This window comes from Oncorhynchus gorbuscha, linkage group LG16, assembly GCF_021184085.1.
Source record: "Oncorhynchus gorbuscha isolate QuinsamMale2020 ecotype Even-year linkage group LG16, OgorEven_v1.0, whole genome shotgun sequence".
Lineage (NCBI taxonomy): Eukaryota > Metazoa > Chordata > Actinopteri > Salmoniformes > Salmonidae > Oncorhynchus > Oncorhynchus gorbuscha.
Window position 1 is genome coordinate 95,726,990 of NC_060188.1, and position 19,050 is coordinate 95,746,039.

General features: G+C 45.5%; 1 protein-coding gene across 1 annotated transcript in view; it reads right to left on the minus strand.

Moving 5' to 3' along the window:
• Window positions 1–4,884: 4,884 nt before the first annotated feature.
• The window catches only part of ift74 (intraflagellar transport 74), a 60,934-nt gene continuing 46,768 nt past the window's right edge, over window positions 4,885–19,050 (minus strand). The window contains exons 18-21 of the mRNA XM_046303566.1: window positions 8,964–9,127; window positions 5,691–5,816; window positions 5,387–5,447; window positions 4,885–5,196 (exon numbers count right to left, since the gene is read on the minus strand). Of these exons, the coding sequence (XP_046159522.1) occupies window positions 5,081–5,196; window positions 5,387–5,447; window positions 5,691–5,816; window positions 8,964–9,127 (467 nt within the window). The 3' untranslated portion in view covers window positions 4,885–5,080. The remainder of the gene's footprint in view (window positions 5,197–5,386; window positions 5,448–5,690; window positions 5,817–8,963; window positions 9,128–19,050) is intronic.

The window sequence follows — 19,050 nt, forward strand, 5'->3', positions numbered from 1 at the left end:
CACCACTATTAACCAGCTGTAGCATATAGTCCCTCACCACTATTAACCCAGCTGTAGCATATAGTCCCTCAGCACTATTAACCCAGCTGTAGTATATAGTCCCTCAGCACTATTAACCAGCTGTAGCATATAGTCCCTCACCACTATTAACCAGCTGTAGCATATAGTCCCTCACCACTATTCACAGTATTAACCCAGCTGTAGCATATAGTCCCTCACCACTATTCCCCCAGCTGTAGCATATAGTCCCTCACCACTATTAACCAGCTGTAGCATATAGTCCCTCACCACTGTTCACAGTATTCCCCCAGCTGTAGCATATAGTCCCTCACCACTATTCCCCCAGCTGTAGCAGATCCCTCACCAGACATGTGTATTGAGTAAGAGCTCCACCCTGATCTCCCCTCGCCACTCTATCAAGCCAGAGTTCAGCTCCCTGACACTGGAAATCCCCTGAGGCATCTGCTGCTCACCCAAACCCAACTGAGGAATGGTGTGTGTGTGTGTGTGTGTGTGTGTGTGTGTGTGTGTGTGTGTGTGTGTGTGTGTGTGTGTGTGTGTGTGTGTGTGTGTGTGTGTGTGTGTGTGTGTGTGTGTGTGTGTGTGTGTGTGTGTGTGTGTGTGTGTGTGTGTGTGTGTGTGTGTGTTTCTGTGTTTCTGTGTGTCCTGGCTCCTGTCCTGCTAAAGACAGGCTAAGGAGGCTCTCTTTCCCCTTGGCCCCCAGACACGTGCACACACTCACACACAAAGACAAACACATTCGCAGAGTGGTTGGGTGGAGGAACTGGGCTGAGCTGAGGAACACTGGGCAGCACACCATCCTGGCCCTCTGGCTGATAAAGAGGGGAGGAGGAAACCAATAGCCTTAAAACAATAGTGTTATCAGCAGGCTGTGGAGTTCCTGTCCAATGTTAACCCCTACTGACCCAACACTGAGCTGCTACAACAGGGGACTGACATGTTAACCTCTACTGACCCAACACTGAGCTGTTACAACCCCTACTGACCCAACACTGAGCTGCTACAACCCCTACTGACCCAACACTGAGCTGTTACAACCCCTACTGACCCAACACTGAGCTGTTACAACCTCTACTGACCCAACACTGAGCTGTTACAACAGAGGACTGACATGTTAACCTCTACTGACCCAACACTGAGCTGTTACAACAGAGGACTGACATGTTAACCTCTACTGACCCAACACTGAGCTGTTACAACAGAGGACTGACATGTTAACCTCTACTGACCCAACACTGAGCTGCTACAACCTCTACTGACCCAACACTGAGCTGCTACAACCTCTACTGACCCAACACTGAGCTGTTACAACCTCTACTGATCCAACACTGAGCTGCTACAACAGAGGACTGACATGTTAACCTCTACTGATCCAACACTGAGCTGCTACAACCCCTACTGACCCAACACTGAGCTGTTACAACCTCTACTGATCCAACACTGAGCTGCTACAACAGAGGACTGACATGTTAACCTCTACTGATCCAACACTGAGCTGCTACAACCCCTACTGACCCAACACTGAGCTGTTACAACCTCTACTGATCCAACACTGAGCTGTTACAACCTCTACTGACCCAACACTGAGCTGTTACAACCCCTACTGACCCAACACTGAGCTGTTACAACCTCTACTGATCCAACACTGAGCTGCTACAACAGAGGACTGACATGTTAACCTCTACTGATCCAACACTGAGCTGCTACAACCCCTACTGACCCAACACTGAGCTGCTACAACCCCTACTGACCCAACACTGAGCTGCTACAACAGAGGACTGACATGTTAACCTCTACTGACCCAACACTGAGCTGCTACAACCCCTACTGACCCAACACTGAGCTGTTACAACCTCTACTGATCCAACACTGAGCTGCTACAACAGAGGACTGACATGTTAACCTCTACTGATCCAACACTGAGCTGCTACAACCCCTACTGACCCAACACTGAGCTGCTACAACCCCTACTGACCCAACACTGAGCTGCTACAACCTCTACTGACCCAACACTGAGCTGCTACAGCAGGGGGAGTTGACAGCCACAGCCTGGTAGAGCATGTGAAAGCTATAAACATGTTAAGTACTGTTAGGGACATTACTGTCCTGTCAGGTACCTGTTAACTACGGTTATATCCCTCTAGTGGTGTGGGGGCTGTGCTTTGGCAAAGTGGGTGGGGTTATATCCTTCCTGTTTGGCCCTGTCCGGGGGTGTCCTCGGATGGAGCCAGTGTCTCCTGACCCCTCCTGTCTCAGCCTCCAGTATTTATGCTGCAGTAGTTTATGTGTCGGGAGGCTAGGGTCAGTTTGTTATATCTGGAGTACTTATCCTGTCCTATTCAGTGTCCTGTGTGAATTTAAGTGTGCTCCCTCTAATTCTGTCTTTCTTTCTCGCTCTCGGAGGACCTGAGCCCTAGGACCATGCCTCAGGACTACCTGACATGATGACTCCTTGCTGTCCCCAGTCCACCTGGCCGTGCTGCTGCTCCAGTTTCAACTGTTCTGCCTTATTATTATTGGACCATGCTGGTCATTTATGAACATTTGAACATCTTGGCCATGTTGTTATAATCTCCACCCGGCACAGCCAGAAGAGGACTGGCCACCCCACATAGCCTGGTTCCTCTATAGGTTTCTTCCTAGGTTCTGGTCTTTCTAGGGAGTCTTTCCTAGCCACCGTGCTTCTACACCTGCATTGCTTGCTGTTTGGGGTTTTAGGCTGGGTCTCTGTACAGCACTTTGAGACATCAGCTGATGTACGAAGGGCTATATAAATAAATTTGATTTGATACTGTTAGGAACATGCTAACTACTGTCCTGTCAGGTACATGTTAAGTACTGTTAACTACTGTTAGGGACATGTTAAGTACTGTTAGGGACATGTTAAGTACTGTTAGAGACATGTTAAGTACTGTTGGGGACATGTTAAGTACTGTTAGGGACATGTTAAGTACTGTTAGGGACATGTTAAGTACTGTTAGGGACAGGTTAAGTACTGTTAGGGACAGGTTAAGTACTGTTAGGGACAGGTTAAGTACTGTTAGGGACATGTTAAGCACTGTTAGGGACATGTTAGGCACTGTTAGGGACATGTTAAGTACTGTCCTGTCAGGTACTGTTAGGGACATGTTAAGTACTGTTAGGGACATGTTAAGTACTGTCCTGTCAGGTACTGTTAGGGACATGTTAAGTACTGTTAGGGACATGTTAAGTACTGTTAGGGACATGTTAGGTACTGTTAGGGACATGTTAGGTACTGTTAGGGACATGTTAAGTACTGTTAGGGACATTTTAGTACTGTCCTGTCAGGTACTGTTAGGGACATGTTAACTACAGTTGGGGACATGTTAAGCACTGTTAGGGACATGTTAAGCACTGTTAGGGACATGTTAAGCACTGTTAGGGACATGTTAAGTACTGTTAGGGACATGTTAACTACAGTTGGGGACATGTTAAGCACTGTTAGGGACATGTTAAGTACTGTTAGGGACATGTTAACTACAGTTGGGGACATGTTAAGTACTGCTAGGGACATGTTAAGTACTGTTAGGGACATGTTAGGTACTGTTAGGGACATGTTAAGTACTGCTAGGGACATGTTAAGTACTGTTAGGGACACGTCAGGTACTGTTAGGGACATGTTAGGTACTGTTAGAGACTAATTCTAAGGACAGACATCCATAAATGTAGAAACGTGACAACGTCGTTGGTCAAACCGTTTTATCAAGAAAGAAAGGAAAACGACGCTACAGAACATGTTGTATTGACAGTAATGGAACAACAGAGAAATGGTCAGGTACAACGTTTGAAATATGTCACATGTAACTACATAGGATGAGTCAAGACACTTTGTTATCATTATATGTGGTTGGAGTCCAGCATATCTCTGCTCAAACACATACGTATATCATATTTGGTTGAGTATATAGTATATCTATCTATCTATCTATCTATCTATCTATCTATCTATCTATCTATCTATCTATCTATCTATCTATCTATCTATCTATCTATCTATCTATCTATCTATCTATCTATCTATCTATCTATGTGGTCTATCTATCTATCTATCTATCTATCTATCTATCTATCTATCTATCTATCTATCTATCTCAACCCGTACGTACACAATCGTTTGGGGTCAATAAGAAATGTCCTTGTTTTTGAAAGAAAATCAACATTTTGTCCATTAAAATATCATCAAATTGATCAGAAATACACTGTAGACATTGTTAATGTTGTAAATGACTATTGCAGCTGGAAACAGATTTTTTATGGAATATCTACATAGGCGTACAGAGGCCCATTATCAGAAACTATCACTCCTGTGTTCCAGTGGCACGTTGTGTTAGCTAATCCAAGTTGATCATTTTAAAATGCTAATTGATCATTAGAAAACCCTTCTGCAATTATGTTAGCACAGCTGTAAACTGTTGTTCTGATTAAAGAAGCAATAAAACTGGCCTTCTTTAGACTAGTTGAGTATCTGGAGCATCAGCGTTTGGGGGTTCGATTACAGGCTCAAAATGGCCAGAAACAAAGAACTTTCTTCTGAAACTCGTCAGTCTATTCTTGTTCTGAGAAATGAAGGCTTTTCCATGTGAGAAATTGCCAAGAATCTGAAGCTGGCCTTCTAGGCAGAGTTGCAAAGAAAAAGCCATATCTCAGACTGGCCAATAAAAAGAAAAGATTAAGATGGGCAAAAGAAGTCTAAAGGCCAGTTTTATCGCTTCTTTAATCAGAACAACAGTTTACAGCTGTGCTAACATAATTTCAAAAGGTTTTTCTTCTGTACGCCTATGTAGATATTCCATGAAAAATCTGCCATTTCCAGCTACAACAGTCATTTACAACATTAACAATGTCTAACTGTATTTCTGATCAATTTGATGTTATTTTAATGGACAATAAAAAGAAGGCTTTTCTTTAAAAAATAAGGACATTTCTAAGTGGCCCCAAACTATTGAATGGTAGTGTATGACAGAGGGGTTGATGCAGGAATTGGGACATGGAGACTGCCTCCAGAGAGAGGAAGCTGTCCTTGTTCCCGAGTCAGTTCCTAGATCTTGGTTCCCTGTAGGGTGTCTATGAGGATCTTGTTGTACTCTGCCAGCTGCTTGGAGACAGTCTTCACCACCGGACGGTAGTCGCTCTCCATACCCTTAGAGGCGATGACTGGAGATGTAGGAGTCAAGGAAACTTTGGTTTATACAACATGTCCCCCCCATTTGGGGATATTACGTCTACCATTGTCAGTCCTGTAATGTATAGATTCCACAGATCCATTCTGCCTGTGACAGACACCAACCTATTGATTCAGTCCTGTAATGGAACTTGATTGTGTCCAATCAAAACACAAGGATACACTCTTTCATGACGAAGTTGTTCTGCTCGTGATGTTGCCACTTCCTCTCCAGATTGGTCAGCTGAAAACCAACATAAAACAGTGGTTGGTTGAGAGGGGGAAAAAAAAAAACAGGCAAGAAACGCTCAAGGAATCTTCAAGCTCCAAAGTTATTATGACATCATGAGTGTTCGTGAAAGGCAATAGACAGGCCACATCAAGTTAGCCTAGCCTGGCAACTACCATGGTTGTTGGCTAATAGCATGAACAGATCAGACACCAGGCTAACCTCCATACTAGTCTGTAGTCAGTATGCTCTCTGTACCTGAGCATGTGTCTCATTGTCCTGTAGCTGTGTTTTCAGAGCTTCATACACCTCATTCATCTTCTGCATGACCTTGTGAAAGCTGTCTCTCCTCTGGGCCAGGGATACTCTGTCCTCCTGCAGCCTCTATAGGACAATAGACAACAACTTAGATCAACTACCATTCATTCATTCATCCATCCATTCATCCATCCATTCATTCATCCATTCATTCATCCATCCATTCATTCATCCATCCATTCATCCATCCATTCAACACTCGTTATGGTGTTAGTAGAGCTACCACTGCAAATCATCAGCTCAGATAGTGAATAGCCGTATATTTCAGATACACAGCTCTGGTGGGGTAATAAAACAAGGATTTACTGAAAAAATATCTTACGGATGTTTAAGCAGATGAAGTGGGTCAACCAATCATTGGTTACACCCCTTTCTTCATTGGTTGAAACTAAAACTTGTGTTTCTCAGACTGAGTCAGTGGAAGAAACATGACTTCCTGGTGTCAAATCTCTCAGAGAATGTGTTTCCTGTTTAAAGGAGAGAGTCGCTTTGTGATGCCTGTAGAGGAGGATGCTTTTACGTTTCCTTGTAAGCTCTACCAAGTTGTTCCCATTGGTAAACTCCCTCAACGATAACACTGTCGCTGGTTGCCATTAGCGACGTGATCTTACAGGGACTATGCCATGAGACCTCTGCCACAGATGTGGGGCTCTTTCACTAAATATTACATCCTGCTTCCTGCGGACACTAAGGCATTGAAAGAGGACTGTTGTCTTAATGTTATCTTAAAATGCGTTCACGATTAACTATGTAACACAATCAAATCAAAATGTATTTTTCACGTGATCCAAATCAAAACGGGTGAAGTAGACCTTACGGTGAAATGCTTTACTTACAAGCCCTTAACCCAACAATGCAGTTTTAATAAAGGGTTTAAAGAAAATATTTACTAAACAAACTAAAGTAAAAAAATATAGTCAGAGAAAAAGTACAGTGTCAACGTGGGAAGGTTAGTCAAGTCATTTCGTACATAAAGTGACTATGTATAGATAATAAACAGAGAGTTGCATCAGTGTAAAAACAAAGGGGGGTCAATGTAAATAGTCCGGGTGGCCATTTTGATTAAGGCCACCCGCTACAGAGGGTAGAACAGTCTATGAATTGGGTGACTGGAGTATTTGACCATTTTTGGGCCTAGTATACAGGTCCTGGATAATAATATAATATATAATATAATAATAAATAATATATGCCATTTAGCAGACGCTTTTATCCAAAGCGACTTACAGTCATGTGTGCATACATTCTACGTATGGGAGGTCCCTGGAATCGAACCCACTACCCTGGCGTTACAAGCGCCATGCTCTACCAACTGAGCTACAGAAGGACCAGGAAGAAGGATGTCAGGGAGCTTGGCCCCAAGCGATATACTGGGCCGTAAACACTGCCCTCGGTGGCGCCTTGCGGTCGGATGCCGAGCGGTTGCCGTACCAGGCGGTGACGCAACTGGTCAGGATGCTCTCGATGGTGTAGCTGTAGAACTTTTCTGAGGATCTGAGGACCCATGCCAAATCTTTTCATTCTCCTGAGGGGGAATAGTCTTTGTCATGCCCTCTTCACGACTGTCTTGGTGTGTTTGGACCATGATAGATCGTTGGTGATGTGGACACCAAGGAACTTGAAACTCTCGACCCGCTCCACTACAGCCTCATCGATGTTAATGGGGGCCTGTTCAGCCCAACTTTTCCAGAAGTCCAGCATTTCAAAGCACTTCATGGCTACCGACGTGAGTGCTACGGGGTGGTAATCATTTAGGCAGGTTACCTTCGCTTTCTTGGGCACAGGGACTATGGTGGTCTATGGTAGTCTGTAGGTACTACAAACTTGGTCAGGGACAGGTTGAAAATATCAGTTTAGACACTTGCCAGTCCGCGCATGCTTTGAGCACACGTCCTGGTAATCCGTCTGGCCCCAGGGCTTTGTGAATGTTGACCTGTTTAAAAGTCTTAGTCACATCGGCTCACATCGGCTACCGAGAGCGTGATCACATAGTCGTCCGGGAACAGCTGGTGCCCTCATGCATGCTTCAGTGTTGCTTGCCTTAAAGCGACCATAAAAGGCATTTAGCTCGTCTGGTAGGCTCACGTCACTGGGAAGCTCACGGCTGTAGTCCGGGATAGTTTTCAAGCCCTGCAACATCTGATGAGTGTCAGAGCCGGTGTAGTAGGATTCAATCTTAGTCCTGTATTGACGCTTTTCCTGTTTGATGCTTCATCTGAAGGTGTAGTGGGATTTCAGTCCCGGATTTACAGTCCCGCTCCTTGAAAGCAGCAGCTCTAGCCTTTAGCTTGGTGTGGATGTTGCCTGTAATCCATGGCTTCTGGTCGGGATATGTACGTATGGTCAATGTGGGGACAACATTGTAGATGCTCTTTATGATGAAGCAGGTGGCTGAGGTGGTATACTCCTCAATGCCATTGTATGAATCCAGTCTGCTAGTCCTGTAGCGTAGCATCCGCGTCATCTGACCACTTCCATATCGAGCGAGTCACTGGTACTTCCTGCTTTAATTTTTGCTTGTAAACCAGAAATCAGGAGGATAAAATGGTCAGATTTGCCAAATGGAGAGCGAGTATTCATTTGAGCTGTTTATCTGTGAACGTAATCATTCAAATGTAAAAAAACACAACAACAAATGTTTAATGGGCTGCAGTGAACTTAAACCTCATGGACCCTCCTCCACAGAGGGCATCCCGTCAAAGCCTGGTCCACACACTAATCTCACACTGAGTGACACTTCAGAGCCCGTATTCATTAAGCAGAGTGGCAGTGCTGATCTAGGATCAGGTCCCCTCATCCATATTATCTTACTCGTTACACTCTAAAAGGCAACTGATCCTACATCAGCTCTGCTACAGACACTCTGTAGGCCCATAGCTGAGGTCAGGTGTACTTTCCAAACATAGGTCTGTACCTCAGAAAGGACAGGACAAGACAAGACAAGACCAGACCAGACAAGACCAGACCAGACCAGACCAGACAAGACCAGACAAGACCAGACAAGACCAGACAAGACCAGACAAGACAAGACCAGACAGACAGGTGCTTTCCTCCCGTAACTCTGACATTAACAGACAGACAGACAGACAGACAGACGGGCGGACCGACAGACAGACGGACGGACAGACAGACAGGTGCTTTCCTCCCGTAACTCTGACATTAACAGACGGACGGACAGACGGACGGACCGACGAACGGACAGACAGACAGTACCTTCTTCTTGTCCTCTCCAGCAGCCTTTAGAATGTCCAGGTTGCTGTACGTCTCCAGCTCCTGAGTCATGGTCTCTATCTTGTCCTTCAGGCTGGTCAGCTCTGTGTTGATCTTACTCTCCAGCTGCTCTACCTTCTGCAGGTCAAGGGTCAGACGGTGGTTCTCTGGGGGACGGTTGAGGACGAGACACGCAGAGACGGAAGGACAAAAAGACAGACAGACGTACATAGACAAGCACATTAAAAAAAGAAGATCACAGACAGATCATTGGCATATTTCAAGCGACATCGAGACTTGATCAATTTAATATATACAGTGAGCTTCAACAGGATTGAGACAGTGACACATTGTTTGGTGTGTTGGCTTCTGTACTCCCAGCACTGTGGATTTGAAATGATACAATGACTATGAGGTCAAAGTGCAGCTTTCATTTGAGGGTATTCTCATCCATATCGGGTGAACACCATTTTAGAGGACCAAAAGTACCCGGGACAAATTAACTTATGTGTATTAAAGTAGTAAAAAGTTTAGTATTTGGTCCCATATTCATAACACACACATAATGTACCTGGGTCAACTACACCACTAGGTTCCCGCTCTTCCCTCTTTTCCTTATTGATTTCCTTCTCCTCATCCTCCTCCACCTCATCAGGCGTGTGACTCTACAAACTTGTTGTGGATTCATTGCTGTTTGTTTTGGTTGTGTTTCAGACCATTTTGTGGCCAATAGAAATGAATGGTTAATAATGTATTGTTATTTTGGAATCACTGTTATTCTAAATAATAATATAATGTTTCTAATTAATGTGGATATTACCATGATCACGGATAATCCTGAAATAAATGTGAACAATGATGAGTGAGAAAGTTACAGACGCACAAATATCATGCCCCCCCCCAAAATGCTAACCTCCCCTATTATTGTAATGGTGGGGACGACGACGACCATGAACAAACATATCTAAACGTTTCACCCGATTTGAATGAAAATACCCTTAGAGCTGACAGTCTGAACTGTAACATCATAGTCATTGTATCATTTCAAACGTCCTTTGGTCACAGTAGGCCTACATTACACTGAGTTACACAGAGTTCCATTACACTGAGCTACACAGTTACACAGAGTTCCATTACACTGAGTTACACAGAGTTCCATTAGACTGAGCTACACAGAGTTCCATTACACTGAGCTACACAGTTACACAGAGTTCCATTACACTGAGTTACACAGAGTTCCATTAGACTGAGCTACACAGAGTTCCATTAGACTGAGCTACACAGAGTTCCATTACACTGAGTTACACAGAGTTCCATTACACTGAGTTACACAGAGTTCCATTACACTGAGCTACACAGTTACACAGAGTTCCATTACACTGAGCTACACAGTTACACAGAGTTCCATTACACTGAGCTACACAGTTACACAGAGTTCCATTACACTGAGCTACACAGTTACACAGAGTTCCATTACACTGAGCTACACAGTTACACAGAGTTCCATTACACTGAGCTACACAGTTACACAGAGTTCCATTACACTGAGTTACACAGAGTTCCATTAGACTGAGCTACACAGAGTTCCATTACACTGAGTTACACAGTTACACAGAGTTCCATTAGACTGAGCTACACAGAGTTCCATTACACTGAGTTACACAGTTACACAGAGTTCCATTAGACTGAGCTACACAGTTACACAGAGTTCCATTACACTGAGCTACACAGTTACACAGAGTTCCATTACACTGAGCTACACAGTTACACAGAGTTCCATTACACTGAGCTACACAGTTACACAGAGTTCCATTACACTGAGTTACACAGAGTTCCATTACACTGAGCTACACAGTTACAGAGTTCCATTACACTGAGCTACACAGTTACACAGTTATGCAGAGTTCCATTACACTGAGCTACACAGTTACACAGAGTTCCATTACACTGAGTTACACAGAGTTCCATTACACTGAGCTACACAGTTACACAGAGTTCCATTACACCGAGCTACACAGTTACACAGAGTTCCATTACACTGAGTTACACAGAGTTCCATTACACTGAGTTACACAGTTACACAGAGTTCCATTACACTGAGTTACACAGTTACACAGAGTTCCATTACACTGAGCTACACAGTTACACAGAGTTCCATTACACTGAGTTACACAGAGTTCCATTACACTGAGTTACACAGTTACACAGCGTTCCATTACACTGAGCTACACAGTTACACAGAGTTCCATTACACTGAGCTACACAGTTACTCAGAGTTCCATTACACTGAGCTACACAGTTACACAGAGTTCCATTACACTGAGCTACGCAGTTACACAGAGTTCCATTACACTGAGCTACACAGTTACTCAGAGGTCCATTACACAGGAGTGCATGAAAACAAGTTCACAGTAAACTGTCACATCAGCTTACATCTGAACTCTGATAACACTTGACAGTGGACAGAATGTTAATTTGGGTGTTTCTTTTTTCCTGTTAGAAGAATAACATTGTTGTGCTGACAGAGTGCTACTGAGCCTGGAGCCTGACCAGACCGTTGCACATAGAGTGTATCCCAAATAGCATCCTATTCCATTCCATACTCTGATACACTTAGTGAATCAACTCTCACCCATTTCCTTCATTCTATAGCTAGAGGACTCCTGTTATGTCCTGGAGTGAGAAGTATCATTTGTTGTCTTTATCTGTTGTGGACTAGTACTGTCTCTCTGTCTTTATCTGTTGTGGTCTGGTACTGTCTATATCTGTTGTGGTCTAGTACTGTCTTTATCTGTTGTGGTCTGGTACTGTCTTTATCTGTTGTGGTCTAGTACTGTCTTTATCTGTTGTGGTCTAGTACTGTCTATATCTGTTGTGGTCTAGTACTGTCTATCTGTTGTGGTCTAGTACTGTCTATATCTGTTGTGGTCTAGTACTGTCTTTATTTGTTGTGGTCTAGTACTGTCTATCTGTTGTGGTCTAGTACTGTCTATATCTGTTGTGGTCTAGTACTGTCTTTATCTGTTGTGGTCTAGTACTGTCTTTATTTGTTGTGGTCTAGTACTGTCTATCTGTTGTGGTCTAGTACTGTCTATATCTGTTGTGGTCTAGTACTGTCTTTATTTGTTGTGGTCTAGTACTGTCTATCTGTTGTGGTCTAGTACTGTCTATATCTGTTGTGGTCTAGTACTGTCTTTATCTGTTGTGGTCTAGTACTGTCTTTATCTGTTGTGGTCTAGTACTGTCTATCTGTTGTGGTCTAGTACTGTCTTTATCTGTTGTGGTCTAGTACTGTCTTTATCTGTTGTGGTCTAGTACTGTCTTTATCTGTTGTGGTCTAGTACTGTCTTTATCTGTTGTGGTCTAGTACTGTCTTTATCTGTTGTGGTCTAGTACTGTCTTTTTGTCTTTATCTGTTGTGGTCTGGTACTGTCTTTATCTGTTGTGGTCTAGTACTGTCTAGTTATTTACTCTCTCTGTCAGTATCTCACCTAGTTATTTACTCTCTCTGTCAGTATCTCGCCTAGTTATTTACTCTCTCTGTCAGTATCTCGCCTAGTTATTTACTCTCTCTGTCAGTATCTCGCCTAGTTATTTAAACTCTGTCAGTATCTCACCTAGTTATTTACTCTCTCTGTCAGTATCTCACCTAGTTATTTACTCTCTCTGTCAGTATCTCACCTAGTTATTTACTCTCTCTGTCAGTATCTCACCTAGTTATTTACTCTCTCTGTCAGTATCTCACCTAGTTATTTACTCTCTCTGTCAGTATCTCACCTAGTTATTTACTCTCTCTGTCAATATCTCACCTAGTTATTTACTCTCTCTGTCAGTATCTCACCTAGTTATTTAAACTCTCTGTCAGTATCTCACCTAGTTATTTACTCTCTCTGTCAGTATCTCACCTAGTTATTTACCCTCTCTGTCAATATCTCACCTAGTTATTTACTCTCTCTGTCAATATCTCACCTAGTTATTTACTCTCTCTGTCAGTATCTCACCTAGTTATTTAAACTCTCTGTCAGTATCTCACCTAGTTATTTACTCTCTCTGTCAGTATCTCACCTAGTTATTTAAACTCTCTGTCAGTATCTCACCTAGTTATTTACTCTCTCTGTCAGTATCTCACCTAGTTATTTACTCTCTCTGTCAGTATCTCACCTAGTTATTTAAACTCTCTGTCAGTATCTCACCTAGTTATTTACTCTCTCTGTCAGTATCTCACCTAGTTATTTACTCTCTCTGTCAGTATCTCACCTAGTTATTTACTCTCTCTGTCAGTATCTCACCTAGTTATTTAAACTCTCTGTCAGTATCTCACCTAGTTATTTACAGATGGTCTCATTTTGCTCTGTTGTATCTTTGGCAACCATGTGTGTGTTTTCTGTACCTGTTCTCTCCTCTCCCTGTAGGCTTTACAGAAGCTCTCTCAACTATGTGTGTGTTTTCTGTACCTGTTCTCTCCTCTCCCTGTAGGCTTTACAGAAGCTCTCTCAACTATGTGTGTGTTTTCTGTACCTGTTCTCTCCTCTCCCTGTAGGCTTTACAGAAGCTCTCTCAACTATGTGTGTGTTTTCTGTACCTCTTCTCTCCTCTCCCTGTAGGCTTTACAGAAGCTCTCTCAACTATGTGTGTGTTTTCTGTACCTGTTCTCTCCTCTCCCTGTAGGCTTTACAGAAGCTCTCCACCCTTTGGCTGCAACTCTTCTAATGTAATGGACGCTGTGTGCACAACCCCATGTTGAATCCTGTGTCTCTGGCAGCGTTTGGAACTGCCGATCTGCTGTCAAGAACACTGAGTTCATCTCAGCCTAGGCTGCCCTTCAGTCCCTTGACTGTTTGGCCCTGACAGAGGCATGGATCACCCAGAGAACACTGAGTTCATCTCAGCCTAGGCTGCCCTTCAGTCCCTTGACTGTTTGGCCCTGACAGAGGCATGGATCACCCAGAGAACACTGAGTTCATCTCAGCCTAGGCTGCCCTTCAGTCCCTTGACTGTTTGGCCCTGACAGAGGCATGGATCACCCAGAGAACACTGAGTTCATCTCAGCCTAGGCTGCCCTTCAGTCCCTTGACTGTTTGGCCCTGACAGAGGCATGGATCACCCAGAGAACACTGAGTTCATCTCAGCCTAGGCTGCCCTTCAGTCCCTTGACTGTTTGGCCCTGACAGAGGCATGGATTACCCAGAGAACACTGCGACTCCAGCTGCTCTCATTTCATCTGTTTTCTCTCATAGTCCGAGAGCTTGTGGTCGTCACGGTGGTGGTACAGGGCTACTCAGTGGAGATGTTCTCTTTTCTCCCTCTCTCACCTTTTCTCCCTCTCTCACCTTTTCTCCCTCTCTCACCTTTTCTCCCTCTCTCTCCCTCTCTCACCTTTTCTCCCTCTCTCACCTTTTCTCCCTCTCTCACCTTTTCTCCCTCTCTCACCTGTCCATCTCCTCATTTGAATTCCATTCTGTCACTTGTCCACTCAAGCTTAACATTGTTGTCATCTATTGCCCACGGGGTGCCCTTAAAGAGTTCCTCAATGAGATTGACAACTTCATAAGCTAATTTCCTTGACGATGGCACACCACTCTTGGTACTTGGCGACTTCAACCTCCCCACATCTGCCTTCAATTAATTTCTTTCCAACTCTCTTTTTCCCCGTCCTTTCCATTTTTGACCTCAGCCTTTCCCAGTACCCTCCAACTCACATCTTACTAGAGGCTGTTCACCTACTAATCTTACTGCAAACCCCTCCAGGTCTTTGATCATACTTGGTTTCCTTTTCTGTCTCCCTTTCCTCCAACCCTAACCACTCAGCCCTTACCCAGATGGTCATGCGCCGTCACAATCTTCACTCAGTCTCTCCCACTACTCTCTCCTATCATCTCTCCCTTCTGCTAAATCTTTCTCCCACTGGTCTCCTCATTCTGCCTCTTCAACTCTCCCTTTCCATATCCCAAGACGCGCACTGTCCCCTTTCCTCCTGGCCAGCTCGGCCCTCTCCTCCTGCTCCATGGCTGAGTGACTAATTGCGAGCTTACAGAACAGGGCTGCGGGCAGCTCAGCGAAAATGGAGAAAAACTTCCTGAGGACCTAGCATCCTTCCACTCCCTCCTCTCTACCTTCTCTTCCTCGCTATCCGCTGCTAAAGCCACTTTCTAGCACTCTAAATTTCAAGCTTCTGCCTCTATTTTCCGCCTTCTCCTCCCTCCTTAATCCTCCAGATCCTCCCTCTTGGAGGATGACTTTGTCAACCACTTTAAAAAGAAGGTTCACAACATCAGTTCCTCATTCACTCAGCCTATTGAGTCCACTGGTCCCATTCATTCACTCAGCCTATTGAGTCCACTGGTCCTCCTCATTCACTCAGCCTATTGAGTCCACTGGTCCTCCTCATTCACTCAGCCTATTGAGTCCACTGGTCCCACTCAGCCTATTGAGTCCACTGGTCCCCCTCATTCACTCAGCCTATTGAGTCCACTGGTCTCACTCATTCACTCAGCCTATTGAGTCCACTGGTCCCACTCACACAGAACTACCCTAAGCATTGACCTCTTTCTCCCCTCTCTCTCTCCAGATGAAATCCTGCGACTAGTGAGGTCCGGCCGCCCGACAACCTTCCTGCCGACCTCATCCCCTTCTCCAGACCAATTCCTCACTTTCCTCATCCCTCAGCTTATGCCTTCAACACTGTGAACCATCAGATCTTCCTGTCCAACCTCTCAGGGCTGGGAGCCTCTGGCTCTGCACACTTTGATCGCATCCTACCTGGCGGGCCACTCCTACCAGGTGTTGTGGCGAGGATCTGTGTCTGCACCACACACTCTTATGACTGGTGTCCCCCAGGGCTTGGCTCTCGGCCCTCTCCTCTTCTCTCTATACACCAAGTTAATCGCTCCGTCATCGCTATGCGGATGGCTACTTTTCTCCTTCCCCCTTTCTGACACCCAGGTGGCGACATGCATCTCTGCATGCCTGACAGATATCTCAGCTTGGATGTCGGCCCACCACCTCAAGCTCGACGTCGACAAGAGGGATCTGCTCTTCCTCCCGGGAAGGCCTGCCCGTTCAAAGACGTCTCCATGATGGTTGACAACTCCACAGTGTCGCCCTCCCAGAGTGCAAAGAACTTTAGCGTGACCCTGGACAACACCCTGTCGTTCTCTGCAAACATCAAAGCAGTGACTCGTTCCTGCAGGTTCATGCTCTACAACATCTGTAGAATACAACCCTAACTCACACAGGAAGTGGCGCAGGTCCTAATCCAGGCACTTATCAACTCCCATCTGGACTACTGCAACTCGCTGTTTGCTGGGCTCCCCGCTTGTGCCATGAAACCCCTGCAACTTATCCAGAACGCTGCAGTCCGTCTGGTGTTTGACCTTCCCACATCACCCCACTCCTCCTCCGCACTCCACTGGCTTCCAGTCAAAACTCACATCCTCTACAAGACCATCGTGTTTACCTACAGAACAGCAAGAGGAAATGCCCCTCCCTACCTTCAGGCTCTGGTCAAACCCTACACCCCGACCCGAGCACTCTGTTCCGCCACCTCTGGTCTCTTGGGCCTCCCTACCTTCAGGCGATGATCAAACCCTACACCCCAACCCGAGCACTCTGTTCTGCCACCTCTGGTCTCTTGGGCCTCCCTACCTTCAGGTGATGATCAAACCCTACACTCCAACCTGAGCACTCTGTTCTGCCACCTCTGGTCTCTTGCCCCTCCCTACATTCAGGCTATGATCAAACCCAAACCCTAGATAGAGAGTGTTATTTAAAATACTCGAGGATTTAAGATGTTTTTGGGAAAATGGGCAGGAACTCTGACCTAGCTTCAGGGTGAAGGCTGTTCCAGGACAGAGAAGAGCTGAACAGCTCCTGTGAACTAACCGTAAAATGTACTTACTGTGATATGTGGTTGTCCCACCTAGCTATCTTTAAATGAATACACAGACTCGTTGACTCTGGATAAGAGAGTCTGCTAAATGACTCTCTGACTGGATAAGAGCGTCTGCTAAATGACTCTCTGATTCTCTGACTGGGTAAGAGCGTCTGCTAAATGACTGACTCTGGATAAGAGAGTCTGCTAAATGACTGACTCTGGATAAGAGTCTGCTAAATGACTCTCTGACTGGATAAGAGCGTCTGCTAAATGACTCTCTGATTCTCTGACTGGATAAGAGCGTCTGCTAAATGACTGACTGATTCTGGATAAGAGCGTCTGCTAAGTGACTCTCTGATTCTGGAAAAGAGCGTCTGCTAAGTGACTGACTGATTCTGGATAAGAGTGTCTGCTAAATGACTCACTGATTCTGGATAAGAGCGTCTGCTAAATGACTCTGACTGGATAAGAGCGTCTGCTAAATGACTCTCTGATTCTGGAAAAGAGCGTCTGCTAAGTGACTCACTGACTCTGGATAAGAGCGTCTGCTAAATGGCTCTCTGACTCTAGATAAGAGCGTCTGCTAAATGACTGACTCTGACTCTGGATAAGAGCGTCTGCTAAGTGACTCTCTGATTCTGGATAAGAGCGTCTGCTAAGTGACTCACTGACTCTGGATAAGAGCGTCTGCTAAATGACTCTCTGACTCTAGATAAGAGCGTCTGCTAAATGACTGACTCTGACTCTGGATAAGAGCGTCTGCTAAGTGACTCTCTGATTCTGGAAAAGAGCGTCTGCTAAATGACTCTCTGATTCTGGAAAAGAGCGTCTGCTAAGTGACTCACTGATTCTGGATAAGAGCGTCTGCTAAATGACTCACTGACTCTGGGTAAGAGCGTCTGCTAAATGACTCACTGACTCTGGGTAAGAGCGTCTGCTAAATGACTCACTGACTCTGGGTAAGAGCGTCTGCTAAATGACTCACTGACTCTGGGTAAGAGCGTCTGCTAAATGACTCACTGACTGGGTAAGAGCGTCTGCTAAATGACTCACTGACTGGGTAAGAGCGTCTGCTAAATGACTCACTGACTCTGGGTAAGAGCGTCTGCTAAATGACTCACTGACTCTGGATAAGAGCGTCTGCTAAATGACTCACTGACTCTGGATAAGAGCGTCTGCTAAATGACTCACTGACTGGATAAGAGCGTCTGCTAAATGACTCACTGACTGGATAAGAGCGTCTGCTAAATGACTCACTGACTGGATAAGAGCGTCTGCTAAATGACTCACTGACTGGATAAGAGCGTCTGCTAAATGACTCTGATTCTGGGTAAGAGCGTCTGCTAAATGACTCTCTGACTGGGTAAGAGCGTCTGCTAAATGACTCACTGACTCTGGGTAAGAGCGTCTGCTAAATGACTCACTGACTCTGGGTAAGAGCGTCTGCTAAATGACTCACTGACTCTGGGTAAGAGCGTCTGCTAAATGACTCACTGACTCTGGGTAAGAGCGTCTGCTAAATGACTCACTGACTCTGGGTAAGAGCGTCTGCTAAATGACTCACTGACTCTGGGTAAGAGCGTCTGCTAAATGACTCACTGACTCTGGGTAAGAGCGTCTGCTAAATGACTCACTGACTGGGTAAGAGCGTCTGCTAAATGACTCACTGACTGGATAAGAGCGTCTGCTAAATGACTCACTGACTCTGGGTAAGAGCTGAATGACTAACATGTAAATGTAAGATCCTTAGAGCCTTCTACAGCCTTAGAGCTTGCCCATTATCATCCCACCTTGGATGAAACCAGAAAGATTTATGTTGATGACAGGACAGAGCTAGAGGTCAATAGAGATTAAGGGCCCAGGCTCTGGGGAAGGCGGGGTCTGGGGAAAGGGGAAGACAGTCGGGCGGGCTGGGACAGAGGCAGGATGGGACAGGGGCGGGCTGGGACAGAGGCCGGATGGGGCAGGAGAAAGCACTCGGGCAGGGGCTGGGACAGGGGCGGGCTGAGACAGGGGCCGGATGGGGCAGGGGCTGGGACAGGGGCGGGCTGGGACAGGGGCGGGCTGGGACAAAGGCAGGCTGGGACAGGGAGGGACAGAAGCAGGCTGGAACATGGGCAGGCTGGGACAGAGGCAGGCTGAGACAGGCATGTGCTGTGGAAGCCTGAGTCTGGGCTTGGGGGCTGGAACAGGGGCCCCGCAGGGTCTGGGCGAATT